We start from the raw sequence: 14,649 nt of genomic DNA on the forward strand, positions 1-14,649 counted from the left end.
TACAAGATTTCCTTCACAATTTCCATTAAGTAGGTTATGGGTCCCTGGTTTGAATTTTGGGGTTGTAATATGATTTTAATACATCCATCTCTATTTTATAATAGTATATCAAGTGGAGGTAAAGTTGGGTTTATCAATAAAAGAAAACCCAAATCAAATCATCTAAAACAATGACTTGCTGGGGCTCACATAACAAAAAGATCAAAGCTAGGCTGAATTTAATTCCCTTTCTCTGTGATTCTGTCAGCTTTCCCTTCCTCTAGGTGTGAGCTTCAATCTTAGGCTGATTTTCCTTATTGTCATAAGGCAGCTGCCAGAAACAACAAGGAAATACATATTTTTGTTCATATCTTTGCCTTTTTGTGACTTTCTCGTAAAAGCAAAGTGATTTTTCCCCTGCCCAGGAAAACTTTTCCTATGTCCAACTGACATAACCTTATGCTGAGCTAGTCACTGGCAAAGATGATGAGCCCCATGATTGGCGTAGACTCACCAAGAACTGCCCTTCATTCAGGAGTCAGTTCTCTAAACCAGAGGCAGACAAATGTTTTCTGTAACAGGCCAGGTAATAAATATTTTAGACTCTGTGGACCATACAGTCACTGTCAAAACTAATCAACTCTGCCTTTATAGCATGGAAGTAGTTATAGACAACATGTACACAAATAAGCATAGCGGTATTTCAATAAAACTTTGTTATGGACACTGAAATTTGAATTTCACGTCACAAAATATTAATCTTCCTTTTACTATTTTTTAATCATGTAAAATGTAATAACCATTCTTAGCTCATAAATCTGACAAAATCAGGGAGTGGGCTATATTTGCACATAGAGTATAATTTGCTAAACTTCGATCTATGAATTGGCTCTTTACAATGGAAAGAGATAGAATGCAAGTTTGGGAGTCAGCTATAATGTAATGTTCAACATAATTACTTCCAAAGTCCCTTCCAATTCTGAAAATACATGATAATATAGAATATTTGATCTATATCTAAGTTCTTTGGCAATCAGTAGTTATAACACTCATGGATTAATTTGAAATAAAGGAAATGATAAATTGTCAATATACATAACTTTACACTGAAACCTTGCTAAGATGGAAAATTGTATGAAAAATATGCATTATACACTTCATAATGGGAGTTGCAAAGTAGGTTATTAAAACACCAAAGGGATATCATCATAAGGCAGTTTCTTTCATCTGTAAGCCATGATATGTATCCCCAGTTCAATATTCTAATCAGAATCAAAATGAATCATATAATAAACCATGTACATGGTTATAATTTTTAATTCCTACTAAAGTACAGTAGGAATTTCCAGGCTTGAGCACGACAAAAACCGCAAGTCACTAGCTTCACAGCTTTTCAGAGATAAGGTCTTTATTTGAAACAGTTAAATAAGAGAAAGCAAATAGAAAACAAAAAACAAAACAAAAAAAACCCCACTCATCTGCTCATTAGTCACACAGAAATACACAGTAGACTCCTCTGAGGTAAAACTGCATCAAACAATACCTTAATGAACTGGAAAAGTTAATCATCTTGCTTAAGAATATAAATTATACTGAGGTGAGATTTAAGTAGCAAAGGGAGTCTGATTCACTAATCACATTGTTCTCTTCACCACTATAATATACTCCTATGTTAGTATTAAACTTGAAGAGTAGGAAAGGATAATGGGCCATAATGGCTTTGGGCTCACAGTCAAGTCCTACAATCTCAGCAGGCTCTGATGCCTAAATCACAGTCTAGCCTGCCAAAGCACAAAGCCAGGATCTGGATGATAAGAGAAGCAAAAAGATAAAAGATAAATAGGTTGCAGTCTTCTTGCACTGAGCTGGCTCTGGAAACACTAGTAGCATTTGTACAAAAAGGCCTCAGAAAATGAAAAATTATTTTGCATCCTAATCAGGCAATTACTTTATCATGATTAGTCCACCTTGACTGAATAAAAGCCTCTAAGATTATGAGACTTTACAGATTCTATATAAATCTCTGATCTCTTTAAAGATTGTCTTATACAGCCCTTGTTGTAAAAACCCATTGTCTTAACTTTAAAAGGTGCTGGGAGGAGTGGAAAATGGAAACTACTATGAGAATACTTACTTTCCAGACCAAGGACAGTAATGTTAAAAAATATATAATTATTCCCATACCCTCAAATTTACAAATTACATTCAGTGGAGCAAACTATGCATTTTTACTTCAATGAAAAGATTTTAGACAATAAAAGTTATTTTATTGAGTTGAGAGCAATATTTGATCATCTGTCCATGGTACTAACTTTGGTTTAGTTTTAATTTCTTACTCTCATTGACAGAATTAGTTTAAAGTATACACACTGCAGAAAGAATACTGGAATGATTCTTTTTTATAGTGCTGAATTTCAATGAGATTAAATAGACCAAAAAATTGCCTATGATTTATATGACTATAATTAAGAAGTATTTTTAATGTAATGAATCTCCACATCAGAATAAATCATGGTAAGAAAATACATCTGGAGAACTTTGGATTTGAAATGGTTACGTAATATTTTGAAGGAAGAAGTTTAAATTTTTCTGAGTTCCCTGAAACATTGGGAAATAGACTTTTTTAAATTAACTTTATCCAAAAGAAAATCCTACTTTAATTATACCAGAAATTCTTGACAGACCTGCCGGATACAAATGGGATTTTCTCCTGCTAAGTCTATAAAATCTCTTTAAAGAATTATCTAAGAGTCTATTAAAAACATATCAGAACATTGATATAAAAATCCTTCATCATTTTAAAACAATACCTGGATCATATTTCTCTGCTAGAAAATATCTAGAAAACATTAATGCTGCAGAGCCTGTGTACGTGCAAAGTACTAGGGTTTAGAGCCCTTAAAGATAAACTCTTATACCTAGCTTTTGGAAAATTGAAACTAGTGACTAATAAGTTAGTAACTGCCTATCATGTAGAAAAATATAAGTAAGAGGCAAAGAAAAAAATTCCGGTCTTTGTGTTTATTAATCACTATGGTCACAAGGTATCATGAAATAAAACAAAACAAAATTTATAATTATAGATTAATCAAAAAATTATTCCGATCTCTGCAAGTGGCACCTGTGATGTATCACTTTCTGTTTATCAGTTTATAAAATGGGAGAAATAGCTCCTCCCTACCTCATAAAGTTGATTTGATAATCAAATACAATAAATGGATGTGAAAATACTCTACAAAGTTAGAAGTCTTAAATAAAAAGCAAAGTTATTTATTACACACTTGTTAATACAGCTTAATTGTCACAAAGGAAAAATAGCAGTAAGTAAACAATAATAAATAATCATGACCTATAGGAAAAATGTTTACATGAGGCTTTATTGAATTTACCTTTAGATTCAATAAATCAAATCAAAATTACTCAAAGAGAGAGAATCTCTTTTTATTAATAATTGAAAAGGAGTCTAAGGTCATAATGATCAACACAAGTATTTGTAATCATGTTTTTCTATGTGGTATTACCTCTAAACTATTCACATGTTACGAATGACATTTTGCTGGCTGATCTACATTGAAAATGGGACATTCAAGTTAGGCTATTTTGGAGACAGAAAGATACAGACTAATTAGAAGAGCAGAAAGAATACTAAAAAGCTATTGGGATATTGAGGCTTCATTTGTAAAGACAGACTTAGAAACTATAATTTGCTTTTAAAAGCTAGATTTAACACAGCTTACAACCTTTACATATTCTACAGAATTGAGTTTGGGGAAGGGACTAAGGTTAGGGAAAAGAAGTATAAATTTAGACAATAAAAATGAGCTAAGGTGATAAAATAAACAACAGAGTTTTAGTCAAGTTAATCGGACAAGGTTTTTTTGGTAGGAATAAATTCCTAAAGAAAGCAGTGGAAATTATATGCTTTAAGAACTATAAAGCCTGGTGAAACCATGAAGGGTATTTTCCGAGGCTAATTTTGCCAGCTTGAAGAATTTGACAGCTTCATTACATGTAGTCAGCCCAACATTCATTTGGATTAATCCATTTTCAAAGGCAATGCCATCACTGACATAAGTAGCAGAAATAAACGCGTTGGGAGCAAGGCTTTTAATCTTCTGAATTTCAGTTTCTTTATTTATGAAGTAAGGATAACAATAATGATGCTAAGCCCCAAGTTTGTTTTGAGTATCAAAAACACAGTGTAGAATTACCAAAAAGAGCTTCCTAAACTGCGAAGAGTTTCCTAACTGCAAACTATTATGAAAAGCCCAGCCATTTGATTCCTAATTAAAACACAAAAATGCTTATTGGGGAATTTCATGGGAGGTAGGTTCAAGATGACAGTTAGCAAGACTCTGAACTCACCTCTTCCCATGGACACACCTAACATACACCTACATACAGAGCTATTTCTTCTAAGGAAGAACTGATTAAACAGCTTCTGCACAACAAATGAGAAGGGGGACCACATTGAGAAGGGTAGGGGAGACAGAGACATGCCAACAACAGGAGCCCCACCTGAAATAGTGAGAAATATCACTGAGGGGCCTGCAAAGACTCGCTTGCCCTGGGGCACAGCAAGCAAACAGCAGCTAAAAGGGCACCTAGACTACATGTGAAGGAAACCCACTGACTAACCCTAGTGTCTGCCAAAGGGCAAGGAACAGCTAGAAGTCTCTCTAGGATCAGGGGTACCGGCAAGCGCCATTTTTTACATTCCCCCTCCACCTGATAGAGTGGGTGGGTGCACCATCCAGACACGTGAGCCACCCTGCCAAGGCTGCCCCAGTGCACCCGAGGCTGGGAGCCTACACCAGCTGGAGCTGTTCTGCCATGTCATCCCCAGTGCTACACACTTTGGAACACCTATGGCTCATGCCTACTCTAGCTCCAGCTGTCTTGCCACGATGACCCCAGTGCAGCATGCCCTGGGACACCTCAGCCCATGTCCACTCCAACTCCAGTCACCTTATGAAGGCAGCCCCAATTCAGTGTGCTCCAAGGCTATCTTATACCACATACAAAAACATATTCAAAATGGAATAAAGACTCGAATATAAGACCAGAAATCACAGAACTCTTAGAATAAAACTTAGGCAATAAACTCTTTGACATCTGTCTTAGCAATATTTTTTGCCCAGTTCCTCAGACAAGGGCAGTGAAAGCAAAAATAAACAAGTGTGATTACATCAAACTAAGAAAGCTTTTGCGCAGCAAATGGAACCATCAAGGAAATAAAAAAGCAATGTACAGGGCCAGCTGAGTGGCTCAGTTGGTTAAGAGCTCACTCAAGAGTGTGAGCTCTGAGCAACAGGGTCGCTGGTTCAATTCCTGGCCTGAGCTGAGCTGCTGCTGAGCTGCCAACAGGTGGCAGGATGGCTCAGCTAAAACAAACAAACAAACAACAACAACAACAAAAAACAATGTACAGAATGGGAGAAAATATTTCAATTGTACACCTGATAATGGGTTAATATCCAAAATATATAAAGAACTTAATATCAAAAACAAAAAACAACCCAACTGAAAAATGAGTTGCATAGACATTGTTCCAAAAAAGACAGATGGTTAACTGGCACATGAAAAGGTGTTCTACATCATTAATCATCAAAACTACAATGAAGTATCACTTCACACCTGTCAGAATGGCTATTATCAATAAGACAAAAAAATAGCAAGTGTTGGCAAAGATGTATAGAAAAGGGAACCCTCAGACACAGTTAGTAAGAATATAAAATGGTGCAGCCACTATGGAAAACAGTATGGAGATGCCTCAAAAAAATTAAAAATAGAACTAGCAATTCCACTGCTGGGTATTTATCTGAAGAAATGAAAAACACTTATATGAAGAGATAATTGCACCTTTATGTTCACTGCAGCATTATTTACAATACCAAATATTGAAGCAACTTACTGTCTAGCAATAGTTGAATGGATAAAGATGTGGTATATAAATACAATGGAATGTTAGTCAATCATAAAAATATGACATCTTGTTATTTGCAACAAAATGGATAGACCTAGAGGGTATTATGCTAAGTGACTTAAGTCAGGCAGAGAAACACAAATAAAGTATGATTTCACTTACATGTGGGATCTAAAAAACAAAACAAATGAACAAACAAATCAAATCAGAAACAGACTCACAGGGAAAAACTTGAGGAGAAGGGGTTGGGGCAGGTGAAATAGACAAATAAGATTAAAAGGTACAAACTTCCAGTTATAAAATAAATGTCCTAGGGATATAATGTATAGCATAGGGTACATAGTTAATAATATTGTAATAACTTTGTGTAACAGATAGTCACTAGACATATCAATGTATATAAATATCAAATCACTATGGTGTACACTTGAAACTAACAGAATATTGCATATCAATTATACATCAATGAAAAAAAATGTATTGGATATTAGCAAGACCCCATAATGTAAGGCTAAGAAATTGAGTGGACGGCTACTATGTCAACATTCACAGGAAGTTTGCTAATTTCTAAGTTAACCATTTTCTTTAAGTCTTGACTTAGTATGACATACTACTGAGTGTTATGTTCTTCTAAAAAGTATACTATATTTAACGTTATACAGTCTTGTATGTCTAGTTAGATATTCTAAAGGATAACCTCTTTATAGGTGTGTGTGAAACAGAGGAGGAAGGCTGATCTATTCTGTTTTTTGTTTTTGATTAACATTGTAAGTCAAGATATCGTTCCATACTTTTCTTTTCACACATACCACACTTTATGCACACCTATCAGCACCAACAACCAAATAAATCATTTTTAAATTAATCAAACCACCATTAAAATTTGGGCAACATCCACTGCAAGCCTACTCTTCGTTAAACAGTGGTGGCAGCTTAACTGGAAGAACATAGATCTAAAGCAAGAGGACCTTAGATGAAACCTAGGCTGTAAAAGTTTCAGAATTTCTATTTTCTCATTCAAAATGGGAATGACAGTTACTTCACATGGCTATTCAGAGGATTAAATTAAATACATTATTTTTCTAACAATATTCTCTCAATTATGTGATCAAAAACACACAGGTTTTTCTTTTCTTTTTTTCCCATCTCTACAATATAATTCAGACAGTGAAGTCCCTCTTAAGTCTTTCTACTTCACAAATAAATTCCACATCTACATGGAGCCGCTTTTTTATTTTTCTCCAAACTAGGAGCTTTTTAAAAGCTGCTCAAGCCGTTGTTAAAATCTTCATTAACCATTTCATTTATACTCTTTCAAAAATCATTTCTGTGTTTTTTGTAGTATTTTGTTTTCACTAAAATGTTTGTTTGCCAGATCAAAAGACACATGAGTTCTTTGCCTCCATTTCTAGAATAACAGTAAGATGCTTTCTAAATGTCACTGCTTGTGTAGCCTTAATAGGCTTCTAATACAAATCATTCATTCCAGGGGCCTGTCATTGTATTATATTACAAACTAATCTCAACTGCACTGCTTGGCGTCCTCTGGGATTCAAGAGTTTTCTTTCAGTTTCAAATAAATGATCATACCTTTCTGTTCTTTTCTAAACTAACATATTTCTCTTTTACTGATTTTTTCTCATTTGGTTATTTCATGTATTTGAATACTGAAAAAATAAACCTCTAGCTTTATGGGGTTTTTTCCTTCGATTTTTTTAATGGTGACAGTCTAATTAAACATGATACTGAAAAACATTCAATACTAAATGGTTGTCAGGATATCTGGGTTCTGGTTCTAGGTTTGCCACTGGACCAGTTAGACCATATTTCTGTGAGATTCAACTTGTTTTATCTTAAATAAAAGGGTAGACGAAAATTATTTTTAAGGTCTCATATGCTGATCATGAGAATTTGTTTTCCAAAGGTCGTGCATGTATAGAATTATAAAGGAAAGGTAATAACAAAAATCAGCTGTAGCCATAAGCATGCAATAGGCTAAGGGGGGAAAGAAAGACATACCTGCAATTTCTTCTAAAGTATTGGCATGCATGTCCAGTAACACGGTTCCATTCAGAATACAACTTCTCAGCTCAAATAGGCTGTGCAGTGAGAGAGTAGCCACATAAGGCTTGCTCCACCTCTCTCCTCCATCTTCCACATCTTCTTCAAACTTCAACCACCTACACAAATAAATACTATCAGCACACTGAAGACTTTATTGTAGACCTATGATCCTTTATCCAAATAATAAAAGGCAGAAATAGAAAGATATTCACATTGCTTTTTGGTTTCATGGGTTTGGGAAGTACGTGAAAGCTAGCCCAAGTCACTCAGTTTTCATTTTCATTCCATTTAACAAACATTCTTTTTGTCATTGAAAGATACATTGAAAAAAAAACTCCTATATCATCTCATATATCATTTTTATTAGTTTGTCTAGCTCTGAAAAAAGATTTTAATATAAATGTTAATCAGTGGTCACAGTGAATCTGTAGTAGAACTACAAACAAGAGTATACTTCATGGCAAAATAATGGTAGTTGAAAGATACAACAGAAAATAAAAGAATTCTCATTATTTTTTTTTTAGGGGGAGGTCTTAACACTGAATATCTGAGTCTCCATAGTTTTTCGATTTGATTAGGAAGGCTAATATAACTTGGGGCCTAGTCTATAAGAAAAATACTTATTAGGTCTGTTTGGATAAAATCAAGTGATTGCAGTCACCTCCTAGGACTAAACATATGAGAACTGAGATGGGTCCCCATTGCCTGAGGCTTCCAGCCAGGGATGGAGAATGGGGAAGAACCTTGATATCATGGTGCCAAATGGCACACCACTGCTTTCTTGGAGTGAAATGAAGAGCAATATCTGAGATTGTGTCTAAGTAAGATAAATGGAAGGAGTAAAGCGAAGCCAATGATTTTACTGCTCTGGCACAAGCACTAAATGTCTTATTCTTTTAGGGACTTGCCCTCTGATTCTAGAAGATGACCAATTTAATTCCACCATTTCTAATAAATCCTAGCATAAATTGCCTTTCCTTCTCCATCCCCCACCATTTTCCTCATTCCTTCTAGCCTTAGTCATTTTTGCCCTGACTTCCTCTCTCCATGCAAGATCACTCAAATTCTCTATATGATATTATATTACTGCTTTATGCAATCAAACATTCCAATTCCAACAGAGGACAAATATGTTGCTGTAACTAGTTAGGGAAACAGTGGATCAGCCAAAAATAACTAACCAAAAGGGCTAGTCAGAATGATTAATGTACAGAGTTCCAAGAAAGATAAAGAAAGCTATGAATCTGTCCTCAGTATTCAGGGAGCAAGGAGTTTTCAGCACATGAAAAGAAAAGCGATACGGAAGAATGGCTGTGCCTGCTAAAAGTTTACAGATATGGAAGGCTAACTCTGCTTACCGTAAATGTATAAAACACCTAAAGGTCAAAAAAGCTTACATTTAGGCCCTAAATCACTGACAGTATCTCTTTGGTGCTGGCAATTTTATAGCATATTTTTGTCTACACAGTTGGACATTTTTCATATTAGTGATTTTTAATGTTTTACAACCCTTAACAGGGCCATAATACTTCCTAAATCATGTAATAGTCATAGTACTATCCATCAAGCATAATTAGTTCTCTCTCTTTTCCTAGGAAAGAATAGGATGTCACTACTTAGTTCCCATCTAATATAAATATAAATATAAATATAAATAAATATAAATATAAAAATATAAATATAATATAAATATAAACAAAATTTATATTGTTTCTTAATTAATCTATAAACTGACTGTTGACTAGCTCTGGACACTAAATTGTGAGCAGGCATTATGTGTGTCACTTGCAGGCTGGAGTATTTAACAGCCAGGATAAGATACTCTGGAGCTGTCTCTTCCCCCGATGTGGCCACCAGAAATGCTCAAGATGGAGGCAGCTCCACCAGCTGAGGCCTCTCAGTAATTACAGTGAACACATGTGCAGAACCTCTCCTGATCCACGATGGACATGTATCACAGGCCATAAAAAGCCTTTGTGATTTTAAGCCATTGAGACTGCAGGATATTTTTTTCTAACATAATTCAGTCTGCCCCAACTGATATAGATCACCATTTTAGCTATTCATATCAGCATCCAAATCTTAATGAAAATGAATGATGAGAGTAAGAATGATTTTAATAAATGTTAAAAATTAGTATTTCTTGCCAGATATAAAAGTAAGGCCACAGTCACATTATGAATGTCAATCTCTCAAAGGACCCACCTCTTGCAGACATCTGAGATGGGACAGTGTTATGGAAAGTGTCTTGGACTAATTGGGAATAAAAAGAAATCTAGGTTTTGTCCCTACTCTATAGCTAAATTGCCATGTGACCAAAGGAAAGAAAATCTTTCCATTTCTCTGGGCCACATTGTTCTCATCTGTGAAACGATGAGACAAACTCAACACATGAAAAACTTGTCCAAGATCACCTAGCCAGTGACCTTGTCAAACCAGAGTCAATTCCAAGTTGTTGCTATTTTTCTCCAGAGTCTGGACCCATTTTCCACCACAATACAATTATTTTGGTTGAATTTATAGGCTTTTTCAGCTCAAATAACTTTTGCTAATGCCTGGAAACAACTGATTTAACATTTGATTTTCATCCTTGTCTAGAACAAACCTCAAGTTGAAAAATGTTCTCTGTTCTCTTCCTCTTTTTATATTATCCACAAACATGGCACCAAGAAAGTAGATGCAACTTTTATTAAATCTTCTTTCAAGTGTATACTGTTCACATATGACGTGGCTTTCAGACAAAAAGAGCAAAAGAAGGGAGTCTATACAGCAGCACTTATGCTGGTGTTATCTTGACTGAAGAACCTTGCTAGATTTGAAATCTAGTTTCTAGTCTATTGGGTGGTATAGAACACTTAAGGTTATGAAAGGGTGTGATTGTGTTTAAGGGACTACAGATTTCTCTCAATTGGAAAATGACCTCAATTAATACTTGTACAGTTGTAGTACTTTCTGTCAAACCTATATATAAAATTGCTTCTCAGGTGTTGTATTTAGAAATTTTATTCAAGTAAGAAGTCCTTAAAAGTGTTCATACATTACTAAAAACTGTATATTGTTTCTTAATTAATCTATAAACTGACCCACACAAAAATATTGGTTGTAAGTTGTCATAATACTAATAATAAATTCATTTTTAAAGTACAGGCTTTTGGATCTACATAAAATGATCAAACCCTGTCCAATAAGGAAAATTATAGTTAAATTTTATAGTTCAAGGTAACATTGAAGATGATTAAATAAGTAACAAAACACAGCATCTATATCATTTTATCTTAACTCCTTTGAAAGTAAAACTTTAAATTTTAAGAAACCTGAAAAAATGTGTGTAGTGTGATGTGTGCAGTGTGTGTGTTTGTGTATGTCTGTGTGTGTGTGTGTGTGTGTGTGTGTGTGTGTAGTTCTCTGCATTTATATCCCATGCATAGATTCAGTAACCACCACCACAATCAAGACACAAAACTGTTCCATCACCACAAAGGAGCTCCCTTATGCTACACCTTTATATTCTCAACCCTCACCCTGTTTCTGTCCCATCAATCACTAATCTGTTCTTCATCACTATTTTTGTCAGTTTAAGGATGTTACATAAATGGAATCATATAGTTTACAAGTTTTTGAGATTGACATTTTTCACTAAGCATAATGCCCTTGGGATCCATTCAAGTTGCTGTATATATTAACTGTTTGTTACTTTTTCTTGCTGAGTAGTATTCCATTGTATGGATGTACAACTTTGTTCAACCATTCATCTATTAAAGGATATTTAGATTATTTATAGGCTGTTGCTATTACAAATAAAGATGTTATAAACATTCATGTTTCTGTGTTAACACAAGTTTTCATTTCTCTGGGATAGATGCCCAAGACTGTGATTGCTGGGTAGTATAGAAAACGCATGTTTAGTTTTATAAGACACTATGTCCTAGAGTAGCTATACCATTTTACATTTATATCTGTAATGGATGACAGACCCAGTGTTTTCACATCCTCAGCAGCATTTGCTTCATGAGTATTTTTTAAATTTTAGCTATTCTATTAGGGATGCAGTAATATTTCATAGTGGCTTTATTTTGCATTTCCCTAATAGCTAATAAAGTTGAACATCTTTTTATGTGGTTATTTTCTATATGTATCTGTCCTCTTTGGTGAAATGTCTGTGTATGTTTTTCCCATTTTTCTAATTGTTTTATTTGTTTTCATACTGTTGAACTTTGAGGGTTCTTTATGTATTTTATATATTTTTGTCAAATATATGTTGCAAATGTTTTCCCTGTCTGCAGCTTGTCTTTTCATCCTCTTAACAGGGTCTCTCATAGCACAAAAGTTTTTAATTTGAGTGAAGTCCAATTTAAGAATATTTTCCTTCGGGCCGGCCGAGTGGCCCGATGGTTAAGAACTGGCTTGGGACACCAGAGGACCCCGGTTCGGATCCCACATATGAGGGCCAGTGACACTGCCCTCCACAGCTAAGATGCTGAACAACAGCTCAACCTGGAGCTGGGCTGCTGTGAGTCGCCGGCGACAGCGTAGGCTGCAGCCCCTGTGGCAGTGGGTTGCCATGGGCTACCGTGGGTAGGCAGCAGCCAGCGTGAGCGGCCAGCAGCCGCCGTGAGCGGCCGTCCAGAAACCGGCTACTGATGTGCCTCGCCCAAGAAGAGCACAATGATGATGCCAACTTGGGCCAGTGAAACAACGTCCTCCACAACTAGACTGAAGAACAAAACGACAGCAACTTGTCTGTTCCCCTTCCCCCAATTCCCCAGCACTGTTCCAATCCCCCCAATTCCCCAATAAAAAAAATCTTTAAAAAAAAAAAAAAGAATATTTTCTTTCATGGATTGTGCTTTTGGTATCATGTCTACCCCCAGATCATGAAGATTTTCTTCTACATTTTCTCTAAAATTTTCATAACTTTATGTTTTATATTTAGATTTATGACTTATTTTCAATTAATCTTTATATATACTGTGAGGTTTAGGGTTGTGATTAATTTTTTTACCTATATATGTCTAATTGTTCCAGAACACTTTTTGAAAAGGCAATGCTTCCCCCATTAATAACTTTTGTCCTTTGTCAAAATTCAGTTAGCTGTACTTATGTTGGTCTTTCTCAGTTACCTATTCTGTTCCATTGATCTATGTGTCTATCTGAAAAGACATTTTTAGAAACAAATCCGAAAGATATATTCCTTCCTTTAGAATAATTTCCTTCAAATTAGGGGCTTGGTCTTTTAGAAAAGAATGAATTTTCTGGAATTTCCAAATAGTCTAGTAGTTAAGATGACCAAATATAAGTTATATGCATGGATGGTTTGATATAGCCATAGATTTTATGAGTATTACAGGAGGAAGCAGAAGATACTTTCCATAAAAAGGAATCCACGAGTTACAAATATCAGGTTACTAAACATTTCAAGGTTTAGTGCTTCATGCCAGCTTCAGAATAATGGCAAAGGGTTTTAGATATTTAAATGAATATTTTTAAAAATTATATATACACAAATACATAAGTATATTTCCCTTTTCTGTTTTTTTTCATTCTATTTCATACTTCCAAGATAGAAAGTAATAGGTCTGGGAACATACCAAATGCTGTCTCAAGATTTGTAGTCACTGAATATACTGTGCGTTGCAAAATGCCTGATTGCAGTTAATGACCTAAAGTGCTGCAATTAATTCCAGTTTTCAAATAAACTCAGCTGACATTTGTTTGAATAGCAAATCAAAGCAAACAAGAGTCTCACAGGCATGAATGAGGAGCAATGGACAATGCAAAAAATCAAAATTATAGGCCAACTGCATGACATTTTCTATGAGGGAGAGGTGGGTTTAAACTCTGGGGTTATTTTCATTTCCTTCAGTATGTCTGGATCTGTTTTCATCCATGATTAATACATTGGAATCTCTTTGTACTAAACAACAACTTAATATAGGTGTTTCATGAATTCTTTGAGGATTAACTTGATAATAATCTCCTCTACAACACTCATACTGAAAATCTACAAAGCAGAATGTTTCTGAAAGTTAGAAATAGATTTTGTTCCATAGAAATTAACAGTTTATTCTATTCCCATGAATTCAGTAGACCTTTCCTAAGAATTTTTTATTATCTATTTCTACTATAGGATGTTAAGGAGTTACTATAGCATCAAAAAATTATAGCCTTGGGGGGAAGTCACGGATTCTCAAGAGAAAGCATCCTCTTTTGGGTGGAGTTGGGGACATGGAGGGTAGAGGAGGGACATGGTTATGGTGAGGGCTGGAGAATAACATATGTAATCATAAAGTGCCTTTTTAAGGGGAAAAGGGAAATGGAATCAATCTACCCATACCCAAACCTAGGGTTTATTGACATTAGTTGTTCTTAACCATATTAACTTCACACCTCACAATGCACTGAAAAATCTTGATGACTTGAACCTTTACTAAGTTTCGAATATCAAATGCCTTCACAGCATCAGGAAAATCACTTTGAGGTACTAATCCTTTCTGCACTACCATGTATGTATCGGAAGCCTAACTGCTACCCCCTGCTCTGCCTCTTCTGAGCTTAGTTGTAGGAAGCATTTTTGAAGGGCAACCACAGTGAGTCAAGCGTGTTGTCTCCACAGTGGCACAGCTGTGGTATCTTTGCTCACTTTTCTATTAATAACATTATACGTTATTTATAAGCAGGAT

General features: G+C 35.1%; 1 protein-coding gene across 1 annotated transcript in view; it reads right to left on the reverse strand.

The window, feature by feature from the left end:
- SLC4A10 (solute carrier family 4 member 10) overlaps positions 1–14,649 on the reverse strand; it is a 200,567-nt gene that overhangs the window by 107,676 nt on the left and 78,242 nt on the right. The window contains exon 5 of the mRNA XM_019636818.1: positions 7,925–8,085. Within this exon, the coding sequence (XP_019492363.1) occupies positions 7,925–8,085 (161 nt within the window). The remainder of the gene's footprint in view (positions 1–7,924; positions 8,086–14,649) is intronic.

The sequence above is a fragment of the Hipposideros armiger genome, unplaced genomic scaffold (assembly GCF_001890085.2).
Source record: "Hipposideros armiger isolate ML-2016 unplaced genomic scaffold, ASM189008v1 scaffold_30, whole genome shotgun sequence".
In the NCBI taxonomy this organism is placed as follows: Eukaryota; Metazoa; Chordata; class Mammalia; order Chiroptera; family Hipposideridae; genus Hipposideros; species Hipposideros armiger.